Genomic DNA, 16412 nt, shown 5'->3' on the forward strand with positions numbered 1-16412 from the left:
CAGCCACTCGGGGTCACTGAGGAGGTGTGGGTTCAATCCCTGGCCCGGCACAGTGGGTTAAAGGACCCCATGTTGCTGCAACTGCAGGGTAGGATTCAATCCCTGGCCCAGGAACTTCCATATGCTACAGGTGCAGTGATTAAAAAAAAAAGTAAATTAAAAATTCTTGAACATCAATTTCAAAAAATTTCACATAAGTTCCTAAAAAATCTTAAAAAATGATTTTATTCTCATGAAAATGAGAAAACCTATTTTTAAAAGTGACAGCAATAACCGAAGCATAGGAAATAAGATGAGATTAAATTCAAATTCTGTTTATTTAATAGGATATGAAACTATTTACAAGAGACCATTTTTCCTTTGTAATAAACACAACTTAGTTTTCAAAGGCTTGATTAATAACAAATAATTTAAAGCTCCAGTATATCTCTAAACTTCCAAATTTTATAGTTAAAATCATTTCTAAACGACCACCTCTGAGGAGATATTATAACACAATTAGATTAAGAAGCTAGCAGATATTCTTTGGAAAACCTTAACCAAAAATAATTTAAACTGGGCCATTTAAAAAGCAGGAAATGAGGGAATATTTTGAATAACTTAGAATATAAATGGCACACTAATTGGAGAACAAATTTCTAACCTAAAACAAATTAGTAAGCAAGCACTAAATCATTTGGATAAAGGTATTGAAGATAAATAACATTTGGAACACAGGACGACTTTTAAAATTCACGATGAGTCACTTTTGTTAATTGCAGGTGGATGATCTGCCTCAGGAGGTGTGCTCTGCTACCATTCCAAAGCCTATACCTAGTCAGATAGAACAAAATTCCCTAACTCTTTAACAAGATTGCCAAAGGTAAGGGCTGCAGGAGAGTATACGCATTCTATGTCTACCTCCAACCATGATGATCAGACCATGAAAAACACGTTTAGGAGTTCCCGTCGTGGCACAATGGTTAACAAATCCTACTAGGAACCATGAGGTTGCGGGTTCGATCCCTGCACTTGCTCAGTGGGTTAACGATCCGGCGTTGCCGTGAGCTGTGGTGTAGGTTGCAGACTCGGCTCGGATTCCGAGTTGTTGTAGCTCTGGTGTAGGCCGGCAGCTACAGCTCCGATTCAACCCCTAGCCTGGGAACCTCCATATGCCGTGGGAGCGGCCCAAGAAATAGCAAAAAGACAAAAAACAACAACAACAACAACAAAAAAAACCACGTTTAGTGATCATCCTGCAAGGTGACCTTTGCCCTAGGGAGCTAAGCTCTGGCCAGGGCAGGTTCACAAGGGAGGAGTCGGGTGGGAGAAAGCAAAAGAAACTATGAGAAACAGATGTAAGAGCTTTATGTTAAATACATATTATTTGCCCAATATGAACAACTTCATTTCTGTCAGGCTTTCATATATCCCACGATGTTTATATGTTATGGGATAAAACAAGAAATCTTTAGAAGTTGTGTTTGTCATCAAATTTCAGAGAAGAAAACACGTCCCTGACCCTGCAACAGCTCCAGCATGAACCTGGCTTCATCCTTTCTTCCAAAGCCAGGCCCTCCTCCACTGAAATACTCTATCTTTCAACCTTCCCATCTCTCCCCACCATCTATCTGTCCGATAGATAGGTTCAGAAATTGAGTACATGTGAATAGATGCCACTGATCAGGAGTTAGCAAGAGCACGTGTGGAATCTGAAAGCATCCACTGAGTGGACCAGCTGCTATGAAGGGCTGCTTCTACATTACAGGCAGATACAGCTTCCATGCAAGCAACATTTCACTCTTCCTCAACCCAACCATGCTTTTGCAAACAAAAAAATATGAATGGTTTAGACTGCCTTCCATTTCAAGTTGAGGTAAGGAGGTAAAATGCCATTTGAATAGAAGCTGCATCTTCTCTCAAAGCACTTGAACTTCAAGAGCCCTAGAGAATGCTTAGTTCAATGGACCTAGTTCTTCAATCCACATGTCCCCCCTTTCTCTAGACACATGCCTCTCTCATAGCCCTAATTGTTAATACAAGACAATATTCTCTCAAGCAAGAGGGTGGGTGACTACAAAACATTTTTTTGTTTGTTTCCAATCTAGTGACCACCTGGGTTGGAGTAACTGCTCAGGTGAGAGCACATGATTATATTACCTGATGCTTCGATTAATAAATCCAAAATATCCTTCCACTAGCAAGCTAAATGCATTCAATTTTACTGTCCTATTGCTGTTAATCTCCTGAGAACCCTCTCATCTCTTTCCTCTGTTCTCTTTATCTCAAATATCTAATTTTCTCATGTAATAGGCCCACCATTCTGCAATTCTTATAGTTTGTTAGGTCTTTTTTTTGTAGCCTATCTCTGCTTTACTCAAGTTCTACATTTCATTACCCATTTAGTACTAAGACTTGCCTAATTAAATCTACTAATTTTTTTTTAAATCTCCCATTGCTACAACAGTAAGCTACCTTTAAGCCCTTTTCTTAATGTTTATTTGTTTTTTTTGCTTTTTAGGGCTGCACCCACATTATATAGAGGTTCCCAGGCTAGGGGTCCAACAGGAGTTACAGCTGCCGGCATACGCCATAGCCACAGCAATGCAGGATCCAAGCTGCGTCTGCGACCTACACCACAGCTCAGGGCAATGCCAGATCCTTAACCCACTGAGCGAGGCCAGGGATGGAACCCGAAACCTCATGGTTCCTAGTTGGATTTGTATTCATTTCTGCTGCACCACGACAGGAACTCCGTTAATGTTTATTTGCCTGATAAGATTACCCAATGTCAAAGGCTGAGTAAAAGATTAGTTACAAGAACTGTAATAGATTATACTTAATATATTACATTAATTTAGTTATTTATAATATATCAATATATTATAATAAATTATATTTAATGTATTATATAGATTATAATTAGTTATAAGAAATACAAAAGAAAGTTGCCTAAATTGCAAATACCGTATATATGAAGCAAAACATATAGTTACAGTAGCTCCAAGTTTTCCGAAAAGGTCTCCAAGCCTTTGCCTCTTTTGTGCTACCCTAGCCTCAGAAGGAGCTTAGAAAATTCTGAAGAGCATTTCATACTTTCTGATTATGTAAAATGATTATGACTCTACTGCCAGCAAACACCCACTACACTGGCATATTCTGCAATTCATTACTCTAGGACCCTTCCCCCTGTAGCATGAATTTGTTTCTGTTAGTCTTGCCCAGTAGGAATCGCTGGATTAGCTGGACAAAGACCATATCTTACACTACATTCAATTCACCACATACCCCAGCCATCATCATATCAACTTTTTAATATGTTTCAAGAATATAAGGCTGATTTTCTCCTGGGAAAAATTCTACATAATTTAAGAGTTTTCTGTATAGATAATATTAATTATTTTTTCAACAACAAAAAAATGCTGCTTTAGTAATCTAGAATGCTTGTGAGCTTAAGTCACTAGACTACTAGACAATGCAATAAGAATTATATATAATTAATAAAACATTTATATTTGCTTTATAGACTATTTATTGATTTATTAAAGTGAGCATAAATACATTTGAAACAGACCTCCAAACTCTACAATGATGTTAAAAAAAAAATTACACATGAAAAGACTGTTTAAAAGTAGTTGGAATGCAAAAGTTTTCAAATTGACATTCAGTAATAATCTTCTAAAAAATTAAGCTAAAAGAATTTAGAATTCATAGACTACTTGTTAGCCTAAGAAGAACACACTAAATATAAAGTTCCATTTTAGACAGGGAATATGAGAATAATGCTATAGCCATTTTAAGTGTTTGATGTCAACAGTGAATAGAGTTGTGGAGTTTTGCCATATTTATTTTGTGAGTTTGAAATTCTTAAAATATTGGTGAATATAGACTTCAAAACTCCCTAAACTTTTAGACATTGTGGTTCACCCTGCAATGGCCTTGGTATTCTTCCTAGATCTTTTGATTTTTAAAAAGTTAAGTGAATCCAAAAAATTCAGAATTAGGGAGGAAGATGGAGGACAAGGAAAGGATTAAGAAAAATATCTAGGTTTTTCTGCCTTATATGAAACTAAGAAAATTGATCATCCCAGGCAAATGATCTGAAAACTAAACATGAGCCCCATAACTGAATATGAATATGGAAAATGTAATTCTTAGTGGCCACCTTTCCTTAACACTTACATTGCTTTCTCTTCAGATGAATTTTGTAGTAAAAATTATTAAAATATCAGTCACCAAAAATGCATTTATTAAACATAAAAGGTGTTGCTACAATTAGTCTCTGGCCCAAAGGAGTAAAATCTCTTTTTCAAAGAGTACTTAATCTCTGAATTAACAGTACCACTGCAATAGGGAAGAACAAATCTGACGCCATACTAGATCTGTTCCTTTTATTTTAACCTCATTTTAACCTTTGTGCTTTGTTGCCTATGCTTAGTCATGCTCCACACCTTCTGTAACAGAATGTTGCCTATAGTTTGAAATACACAGGATAGTCTGACCATGACCAGACCTGAACAGAGAATAACAAGAACATCGTGACCTGACCACGACCTGATCCACGTGGTCAGCTACAAGAGCAAAGGATCCCACCCCAAGAAGTTGGCAACAACTAACCACACTCTCCCTCACCTTGCCTTTGTAAGGGCTTTGCTGAAAGTCTTCGAGGAGTTTCGGGCTTTGGGAGCACAAGCCACCCATCTCCTTTCAAGGCCCTGCAATTAACCTTTCTCTGCTCCAAACTCAGTGTTGATTGGCCTCACTGTGCGATGGGCACACAAACTTGGGTTTGGTAACACAACCAAAAGGAAAACAACATATTTTCTTGTTTAAATGTACTCATTTGATTTTGTGAACATCTTGTAGTGTGGCATATGACGGTTGAAATATAAATTATCCTTTACAGACATATCAAAATGATTCGTTGGAAGAGAAAACTCAAGATTTTAAAACACACTTTTGGTCTACAACCATGTATTTATCAATTCAAAACTGCCAAAATAGAAAAGGGAAGAGTTAAAATGTCATTGTCTAAATTAAAATAATACTTACACTATTGGCTTTTCCAGGCGACTTCCCTGTGAACCAACAATCTCCCCCAATGTACAAAACACTTGTCCCAGAAAGTCCTAAAATAGATAAAAGGATTAAAGCTTGTAAGTTCCCAAACTATCTTTACACTGAGTATTTTGTACACCATATTTGCACTGCTTCCATTGCTGAAATACTGAATTCTCTAACTTCCAATAATAAATCAAGTCAAAATGCACTAATTGTAGCATGTGATTGCCCCCTAAATTTGCACAGCATTTGGTCCTTTTAATCATTAAGTGGGCTTGTTATTGTGAGTGTTTAGACATTGTATTTATTTTCTTTTCCTTTTAAAAAATTTTATGGCTGCACCCGCAGCATATGGAAGTTCCCAGGGCAGGGACTGAGTTCAAGCTGCAGCCGTGATCTATGGCACAGCTGTGGCAACACAACCCACTGCACTGGGTCAGGGAGTGAACCTGTGCCTCTGCAATGACCTGAGCCACTCACTGCAGTCAGATTCTTAACCCAATGTACCACAGTGGAAGTCTTTTTTTTCTTCTTCTTTTTGGGGCTGCACTCGCGGCATATGGAGGTTCCCAGGCTAGGGGACGAATCAGAGCTACAGCTGCCGGCCTACACCACAGCCACAGCAACGCAGGATCTGAGCCATGTCTGCAGCCTATACCACAGCTCATGGCAACACCAGATCCTTAACCCACTGAGTGAGGCCAGGGATTGAACCATCAACCTCATGGTTCCTAGTTGGATTCGTTTCCACTGCGCCACAACAGGAACTCCAAACTCTTTTTTTTTTTTTTTGTCTTTTAGAGCCACACTGGCAGCATATGGAGGTTCCCAGGCTAGGGGTCAAATTGCAGCCATAGCTGCTGGCCACAGCCACAGCCACAGCAACGCAGGATCTGAGCTGAGTCTGTGACCTACACCACAGCTCATGGCAACACCAGATCCTTAACCCACTGAGCAAGGCCAGAGATCGAACCCATGTCCTCATGGATGCTAGTCAGGTTCGTTAACCACTGAGCCATGACAGGAACTCCTGAATTCTTCCTTTTTAAATTAAAATGAAAATGGGAAAAAGTTCTAGGATTTGAATCCACAAATGGCTTGACTTGATATGTCTCTGAAACTACTAAACTTTTGGCTGAGAAAGCATAACATGAAAAGCACAGAGCAGTGGTGGCTAACATGTCCAGTGCTACTTACAGAGAACCAGTGGGATGGCATAGCTACAACTAGGATCCATAGCCACACTGCCATATGTCTACTCCAGTATCACCATTAACCGCTTGTGACCGGGGTAATTATTAAGCTCTTCAGTCTCACATGCAGTAGCCCCCACATAGAGTTATTCTGAGCGTTCAATGAGTTATTGCATGAGATAATATTAGACATATTAAGTGTCTAAAAATGGGTTAAGTATAATGCAATATAAAGTTATTAATGTGCCAGCAGATGGATATTATTTTTAGGATTCAGAATAACCCTGCAAAATGAGAGGTCTGTTACTAATGCCAAATTTCACATATAAAGAAACCAATCATCTAGGAGATTATTTCTTTCATGTTTTAAGTGTCAGTAAATAGCTGAATCAAGTCTAACCCAGATATTCTGAGTTAAGACTGAAATACTGCCTAAGAATTTAAATATCATAAATTCAGTGCAACTTCACATGTCAATAAAATAAGGGTTCCAACACCATCTGGATATGTGGGTCAAGAAAATACAGCAGTGGTTCAGGGAGAGGAACATTCTTTTTTTGTGTGTGTCTTTTTGCCATTTCTTGGGCCGCTCCCAGAGCATATGGAGGTTCCCAGGCTAGGGGTCGAATCGGAGCTGTAGCCACCGGCCTACACCAGAGCCACAGCAACGCGGGATCCGAGCCGCGTCTGCAACCCACACCACAGCTCATGGCAACGCCAGATCTTTAACCCACTGAGCAAGGCCAGGGATTGAACCCGCAACCTCATGGTTCCTAGTAGGATTTGTTAACCACTGGGCCACGACGGGAACTCCGAGAGGCACATTCCATAGCATAGCTATGTGTAATTCCAAGCTGTCCTAAAGGAGAAAGGGGGCTCACAGCCCTTAAACTGTACTGTGAGCTGGCCCAGGAGAAGCCCTAAAAAGGATGGGGAGAGGAACAACAGCGAAGAAAATGTTGTTTTAAGTTTTACTGAACAGAATATTTAAATGCCTAAAAAACTATGTTATTTAGGGAAAGTTGCTCTTGGTTTCATGAGAGAAAAAGACTGCTGTAGACTAGGAGAATCGATTATTTTCCCAAGCTTGGAGAGCCAGGTAGGAATCAGATGACGAAGGGAAGACAGCTGGAAAATTCGAGTCTTAGAGAAGAGATCAGAGTTACAGGCAAGAATGTTTGAAAAAAAAAAAAGGCAAAAATCTCAAATAAAGGGCAAAAAGAGAGGAAGAACCAAGTCTGTGGAGGGCCCTTCTTGGCCAAGCAAAAAAAAAAAAAAAGAAGAAGAAGAAGAAAAAATGGTGCCTTAAGAAATTCAGAAGCAACTGGAAAGCTTTCAGCTATGCCTGGACACACTTAGAACAGTGCACTCAGATTACCCAGCTACTAATTTGTAGAATGGACTGAAGCTGAAGAGTGAAGACAAATCTGGAAGCCAGATCAATCAAAGGCTACAGTAGTTAATAAGCAAAGAGTTAAGGCCTAAGCAAAACTTGTAGCATGTGGTTGGGACTAGTGCATGGATAAGTAACAGGATTTGGTATGAGCTATACTTGTACAAGGTAGGGATGAGGCAGTAGAGAGAGGGAGAGAAAAACATAAAATAAATCAGAATTTGGGACTTGGCTGACAGAATGGCAATACCTTCATAAAACTGCAAATCATTTTAAGGTTTGCTTTCAAGTAAGTCAAAAGGACTTAAGGTAAAGTCTTAACATATTTAAATTAAATATCCTTAAAAAGAACATATCTTTCCCAATTTTATAACAGACTTTACAAATGTGTTTATGATTTTTTAAAAAACAAACATAAGTTTTTCTAAGTCTCACGGCACCAAGAGCTTAGATTTGGAATACATCATTGTTCCTCTGAGTCAGTAGCAAAAAAATCATGAGGATTCTAGAACTCCTTTCTGAGGATACTAGTATCAATAGGCAGCAGCTCATACTGCATATTAAATGGATTTGGCCAATGGAGTAACAAGTCACAGTAAAAGGTGTTCATTGCTATAATGACTCAAGAAAGCAAAACAGATATACTGAGCGTTCCATATTAGATACATATTAGCAAACAGAAAATACATATATGTCATCACAAAAAGAAACAACATTTGATTTCCTTTCAGGTATCAAAATAATAAAAACAATAAAATGTGCACCAAAAAAGATATGGTGTGCATCTATACACATTATCTTTACAGTTATTGCACTCTTTGCCCCTAAGTATTTGTGGCATTTGTGTAATTGTTTTACATCTGCCTGTGTTTATGTATTCCTGATCAAGCAATACATTTACTATTCACAATGCAAAAAATTAGCACATAATATTTAATATTTGTCAACTACTTTTTGTGTTGGAAACTCTACTGAATCCATTTTTTTAGTCCTCTCAAGGGTCCACATTTCCTATGCATTTTACACAATACTGGTAATATAATTAGTGCCCTTTAATGGGTATTTTTAGGTATTTGTTCTGTAGTTAGATAAAAATAGATATAAAAACAAGCTATGATAGAAATTGTTTTGTTGTTTATTATAGCATTTTATTCCAGTTGATGAGGCATTACAACTAGGTCATAATAGAATTTTCAGTAATAAACCCAAGTACCTTCTACAACTTCAAAACACACATAAACCAAATCCAGTTTCGAGTGGCTGACAGGTGAGAAATGCTTCAGTTTATTCAATCATATTAACTAGTAGGCTTTCAAAAAACTGACCATAGGATAAATGAACATTCGTTAAATGTGTTTATTATTTTATAATCTAAATAATACACAGGTAGAACTTAGTTTTGAAATCTCTTCAAATGTATGGAGCCATACTGTTGGGCTATAAAACGCATTCTACCACTCTAAAAGTATCCGACACTACCCTAAATCCAGTATGCTGGTAATAAAGGCTTATTAACACTGAGCAGGGGAGAACACAAGGGAAAAAAAGAGAGCATAGCAATACAAAGCATTATAAAAGTAATAAGCTTCACATTGCACAAGTAGTTTAAAAAAAGGTATCAGCAAATCAGAGGAAGTGTTTGGAATATTCCCACAACAATATAAATCTAGTTTTATTACTAGCATAACACAGCTCCAAATGCAAGGGAGCACTGTTATACTATCAGATTCCAGCTGATTACTGCACACTTATGTTTCTCTTCTCTTTCTTGTTAATATCCAGAGGAATGTCTACTTTAATTGTATACATATATATATATATATTCCAATTTCTTCAGAATTATTATCTTTCCCATACCAATTTTACTGATCAGTTCTATCCATCTACAATTTATGTTATATTGTAGCTAGCTGCTTATATATATTCATGAAAATTACATCAAAGCTACATGCTTTAATAATTCCACACATATAAAAAGGTAATTTATTTTGCAGTAAATTAACTGGCTTTGTGCATTGGTTTGTATGCTTGATTGCTAGGTACCAGTATTAATGATTCCTATATATTCTTGGCAAAAGATTTTTTTATATACATACTTATATACATACATTTATTCACTTCCTTATTTAGGAAGGCAGAATGACATACTCCTTAAGAGTGAGAATTCACTGGGAACTATGTCTAGTCACTTATGATGGAGCATGATAATGTGCGAAAATAGAATGTGGACATGTAAGTGTAACTGGGCCACCATGTTGTACAGTAGAAAAAAAATCATATTGGGGGAAATAACTATTAAAAAAATAACAACAACAACAACAGAAGAGTGAGATGTACAAGTTTAGACTGCCTGTGTTTATATTCTGGCTGAAATATTTATTAATGCCTATGCCTCAGTATCATAATATATAAAATGAACTTAATAAATAATAATTACAAACGAAATTGTTAGGAGATCTAAGTAAGATAATAAATGCAAAACACTTAGAACAAATGTTTGGAACATGGTTAAATGTCTAATAATCATATGCCTCCCTTCTCCCTACTTTCCTGGAGTTAAAATAATATTACTACATACTCAAAACTTTCCACTTGCCACTAGATTCCAGTACTGGAGATACTATGATTATCTGAATAAAATAATGTATTTTGTTTTCTAAAATCACTTTACATTTAAAATAATGTATTTTGTTTTCTAAAATACACATGCTCATTAGAACATCCAAATGTGTTGGAGTTCCCGTCGTGGCTCAGTGGTTAACAAATCCGACTAGGAACCATGAGGTTGCAGGTTCGATCCCTGGCCTTGTTCAGTGAGTTAAAAATCCGGCATTGCAGTGAGCTGTGGTGTAGGTCACAGACGCGGCTCAGATCCCGTGTTGCTGTGGCTGTGGCGTAGGCCGGTGGCTACAGCTCTGATTGGACCCCTAGCCTGGGAACCTCCATATGCTGCAGGAGTGGCCCTAGAAATGGCAAAAAGACAAAAAAAAAAAAAAAAAAAAAAAAAAAAAAAAAAAGAAGAAAAGAAAATCCAAATGTGTTATCTTACATGTTAACTAGTATATACATATAAACATGTATATGTAGAATGACATTTTTTATACATGATATAATGAACCAGGATGCAAGGATCACTGAAATGGTAAACAAAATATCTGATTTCTATACTATAACAAAGCTAACCAATGCATGTAGATTATCATTAGCATCACAATAAGCAATCTTATAAATATTCAGTGCTGCAGCATCTTCTTCCTGCAAACATAATCTTTACAAAGATAATCTTTAATTGACTTTCCAGTTTTATAAAATGTCCAATGAACATCGAAAATATAGTATTTCTAATTAATAACAAATTAAAAGACAAATGAACTTATTGATAGCTAAGTGTTAATACTGCACAGTAACTGGGTACAGGCAACTGTTCTGGAGTTAATCATTCATTCCTTTTTTTTTTTTTTTTTTTTTTTTAAACAGTTGCACCCATAGCATATAGAAGTTCCCAGCCAGGAACTGAATGGAACTCATGCCTCCACAGTGACCCAAGCGGCTGCAGTTGGATTCTTAACCCACTGTGCCTCAGAAGGACCTTCCTAATCATTCATTCTTAATAAGAAAGAGTAATGATTTGCCTTCTCTTATTCCTCCTACCCATTTTGTGATCATTTAACTTGTCTTAAGCACATGCATGCTAAGCCAGTTAGAGCAAGAGAAAATAAATGAAACAACATTTCTTGCTTTTACAAAATTTTAACCATTGTGGAAAAAAACTGATGAGGAAATTTGTATAACTTGTGAAATTTTATTGTTGGCATTTTTTACTGATATTTTATTGCTGGTACCCTGCTAATATTGCTGACTTCCTCTATATTTATTAATTCATACTAATCACCAACTTTAGAGACTTAAGACTAAGTGTGACTTAGTTATATTATGCACCATACACAATCATTTATGGTAATCAAGAATGGTTCTTTGGAGTTCCCATCATGGCGCAGCGGAAACAAATCCGACTAGGAACCATGAGGTTGCGGGTTTGATCCCTGGCCGTGCTCAGTGGGTTAAGGATCCAGTGTTGCCATGAGCTATGGTGTAGGTCACAGACATGGCTCAGATCTGGTGTTGCTGTGGCTGTGGTGTAGGCCAGTGGCTACAGCTCCGATTTGACCCCTAGCCTGGGAACATCCATATGCCATGGGTGCAGCCCTCAAAACACAAAAGACCAAAAAAAAAAAGAAAAAGAAAAAGAGTGGTTCTTCTTCATTCAGTAATCACCCCTACTTTCTTAATGGTTGTTAGCAGATTTTATGCTATTTAGGGCATAAAGCAAACTCAACATGAAACAACTGGATTTAATATTTTAATAAAAACAATTTGTCACATTTTAACATTATAACAATACACCCTTTTTTTTTCAAGCACGAATTTGCCTTTATAATGGATGGATTCATCTACAAAGCAAATTTGGTAATCCTCCCTCCAAGAGATTAACGCAAAGTTCTGAACTTAGATGTTAGTTAAATTATGAAGACAATTTGAAGATTACACTATAAAGCTGAATTTATTTATTTTCTGTCAGTACAACTGTTGATTTTAAAAATATTTTTTGCTTGATAAGAGTCCAAATGAAGGTGGTTAAATAAGACTCTGAATGAAAATGAAGTTTTCGGAGTTCCCGTCATGGCTCAGTGTTAACGAATCCGACTAAGAACCATGACATTGCGGGTTCGATCCCTGGCCTTGCTCAGTGGGTTAAGGATCTGGCGTGGCCATGAGCTGTGGTGTAGGTTGCAGGCAGACGCAGCTCGGATCCCGCGTTGCTGTGGCTCTGGCGTAGGCCGGCAGCTACAGCTCTGATTAGACCCCTATCCTGGGAACCTCCATATGCTCTGGGAGCGGCCCTAAAAAAGGCAAAAAGACCAAAGAAAAGAAAATTAAGTTTTCAACAGTGACTGAGTGGTATTGATCTAACAAATCCATTTTTAAAAATTACCCACAACATACATATTTACTAATTATGAACCACACTGTATTTAGATTAAAAATAAAGCTATACTATTCACAAATACTATAACAAATTTATGGAAAATATTTATCTTCTAGGGGCCCATTACTTTTTGTGGCACTAGTTCTCATCAGTAAAGATGTGAGAAATGTAATATGCTAACAAAAACTTTAATATTCTCACTGCTGCTAAACATGAAGAGACAGTCGACAAGTCACATAACTAGAAAACTTACTAATATTACTATCAATTAATATATATTACAGAAATATTAAGTAATAAATACAATACTATTACACAATATTATTATCAAAATACTGAGCCTTAAGGGCCATTTTACATGCAAACAATCTCACCTAATATAACTTAATGAGTGCCAAAGATACTGTCATCACACCTACCTCAAGCATGTTTCCTAAAGTCTAAGACAGATTCTGCAAGACTATACTGAAAATGCAAATAGAAACATAGTCCACTTATTAAGCATCATAAATTCTTTAATTTGAATATGCTTATAAGGCTACCTTTCATCATCTGATAAAGATGCAACACAGAATAAGAAAGTTGTTATTGAAAAGGATCAGAGGATAACACAAAGAGCTCTTTTTAACAGGGCAGTTGGGCAGGCCCACTCCATGGATGACAAGTAGAAATTTCAGTAATATGAGAGACAGAACCATGTGAATATTTGGAAGAAAAGTATTCCAAAAAAAGCAAGAACAAAGTTCCCAAGACAAGAAGATACTTGGGATGTTTATGGAAAAGCGAGAAGGCCAGTGGGACAAGAGTAGATTGTGCAAGGAAAAGAATGGAAGGAGATGAGGGAGCCAAGGGCCCATGATGGATTTTGAATTCTCTCTAAGTATAGAGGGAAGCCACTGGAGAATTAATTTGAACTGGAAGTGATATGTCTCAATCAGTCTTTGAACATGGTAATTCTGGCTAAGCTTTTCCCACCAAATTTGTAAATGCTGAAGATCCCCCAAGGTTCTAGCATACTGTCTTCGCTACTTACACTTTTTTTTTAATATATAATTTTATTGAGTTCCAAGTCTCCAGACATAGCCTAGTCAACATCTCCAGTTGGGTGCTTCAACTGGGGTCTCAAACAACATAAACTTGCCCTGACTTGATTTTTCTATCTACACCCCGCCACGTCAATCTCTTCCTCTCCAATGTACCCCACTGCAATAAACTATATCAGTATTTATCCAGTGGCTGTCACCAATAACCTAGGAATCATTCTAACTTCATCTCTTATCTTCATACTTGACACCTACTACATTGGGAACTATATCACCCAAATATATTCCAGATCTGACCACTTCTTACCATTTCATGGGCTATACTCACCAAATTTCTTTATCTAGCTAACTTACAGCACCCTTATATCGGATCTTTGTTGGTTCACAACAGCAGGAGTTCCTTAGGTGAAACTTGAAATTGGCCCCCTGTACAGAGAGGACCAAAAGAGACTGAAGAAAAAGGTAGACCACTCCAGATTGACAGTTTTAATAAGCAACAAGGTAACTTACTTACAAGGCTTGTCTTGGGTGGCCACAAGATGAGATTTCAGCCCCGCCTCTCAGAATCTTAAAAGTTTAATTAGAGGCATTAGCAGAGTTGAGTCATATAATCAATCCAGATGACCTCAGCACCACCACCTTACTCTGGAAAGTCTGTGTCCTTGAAGCAGCCACATCAGTGGATATGGTGGACAGGACACACATTTCAAGGATGGCAAAGGGGGTAAGGAGTCTCTGATTGCCAGATCCAGCTTACAGGTCACCCAGTGGCTATTTCCTCTCAATGCCTTTCTCCAACAGTCTCCTTAACTCCAGATTTGCTTCCCAACCCCATTAGCCACATTAGCTGCCAGTTGTTATTTACATGTATAAATCAGATCTTATCATCCTCCAGTGAAATTCATTAAAAAAAAAAATCCAAATTTTTAACCACGGCCTACATATCTCCACATCATCTGAATCCTATCTACCTTTCCAAACTATTCCATCCCTCTCTCCTCATCATTCATAATACTCTATGTACGATAGCTATCTTTCAGACACACCAACATATGAAACAGTTATATATGGGTTAAAATGACATATTCTAATGAAAAAAAATCTTTCCCTGCTTATGAATCTATTCCTATGAAAAAACACATTTCATGGTTCAAAAAATTTATTAACATTTATTAGTTACATTTATTAACTTTCAAACAAAGATTTCAAATAGGAGTTCCCGTCGTGGCGCAGTGGTTAACTAATCCGGCTAGGAACCATGAGGTTGCGGGTTCGGTCCCTGCCCTTGCTCAGTGGGTTAACGATCCGGCGTTGCCGTGAGCTGTGGTGTAGGTTGCAGACGTGACTCGGATCCCGCGTTGCTGTGGCTCTGGCGTAGGCCGGTGGCTACAGCTCCAATTCGACCCCTAGCCTGGGAACCTCCATATGCCGCGGGAGCGGCCCAAGAAATAGCAACAACAACAACAACAAAAAAGACAAATGACAAAAAAAAAAAAAAAAAAAAAAAGATTTCAAATAGAACTGATCTATATGTGAAAATATATTATATTTAGAAAATATATCTATATTTAGAAAATATATTAAAGAACATACGTATCTTCACTGAAGACTGGTATTTTGTAGCCAAAATAATCCAGTGAGCAATTAACATAATAAAATAAAAATTGTAGTGGGCACCTTCTAAGACAAACCAAATGGAAAAAAATGCATTTTAGATTGCCTGGTGGTATGAAAACTTAGTACTTGAAGTCCAGTTTTGATGTCATCTGTTCCAGAACACCAAACAGAATCCTAGATATACCAATTATGAGCCTGTTAATAATCTTTTCATTAATGGCTTGGCTGACACAATTAAATTATGCAAATGGAAGTATGTAACACAATTTCCTTAGAGAATCATAAAATGGATAAATCATCTATAGGATTTCATCCCTGAATTCCATAAGTCACCCATGAACATAATATTTCACTGCTAAAAACTTGTCCCACCAATAAAATCAATTAAAGTTAGACTTATCCTCTATCCACTCACCTTGTGTTCATCTGCAATATTAGAAATCTAAGGTGCAGTTCTATACTATATCTGCATTTTCCTTAATAGTATCAAAAATTTAAGAATTTGACCCAAGATCCTTAAGCACTAGAAATCAAATAAAATCATCCGCAAAGGGGGTCCTTTTAAAATTATCAGAAATGAGAATGGAAGAAAAATTACTACGTTAACTCAAGGAGTCTCTCTTGCTATCAAATCCCTTTTATAAAAGGTAAGTGCCTGTACTCCACATGCAAGCCCAGGCACTTAGCAGTACTTGCTCAAAGATTCCAGTTTTTATTTCACTTTGGAAAATTGGCAGGTAGACAACCACACTTTTAAAGAACTACATTGTCAGGGAATAGACCTAGTTTGTTTGTTGGGTTCTCTGATCTTTCAAATGCCCCCTGAACTCCTTTTGGGTTAAATGAGTTATATATTCTTTTACCTAAAATCTGTACTGGGATGCTTTCAAATAAGGAAGGGCTTTTGTTCTTGCTAATTTCTAACAGAAATTCAAGGCAGTTATCTCTTAAAACTCGTAACAATTCAAAAATATATTTCCTCCTGCTTGTAGCACGGTTTATCTACTTATAAGCTCGGGCTCTTATTAACTAATTTGTGTTGCTTACTAAATATATTTAAGAAATATAACACAGAGAGTAATGTGAGTATACATTAAAATGTGGGATAATATAAACTATAGGAACTATAGGAAGCTATA

The 16412-nt window shown here is 37.1% G+C and overlaps 1 protein-coding gene across 3 annotated transcripts in view; it reads right to left on the reverse strand.

The window, feature by feature from the left end:
* Window positions 1-16412, reverse strand: part of CPNE8 (copine 8) — a 268360-nt gene that overhangs the window by 167280 nt on the left and 84668 nt on the right. For all 3 annotated transcript variants that reach the window (XM_021092523.1, XM_013997926.2, XM_021092524.1), the window contains one exon: window positions 5032-5108. In XM_021092523.1, coding sequence (XP_020948182.1) covers window positions 5032-5108 — 77 coding nt within the window. The remainder of the gene's footprint in view (window positions 1-5031; window positions 5109-16412) is intronic.

Source organism: Sus scrofa, chromosome 5, assembly GCF_000003025.6.
Source record: "Sus scrofa isolate TJ Tabasco breed Duroc chromosome 5, Sscrofa11.1, whole genome shotgun sequence".
Taxonomy (NCBI): Eukaryota; Metazoa; Chordata; class Mammalia; order Artiodactyla; family Suidae; genus Sus; species Sus scrofa.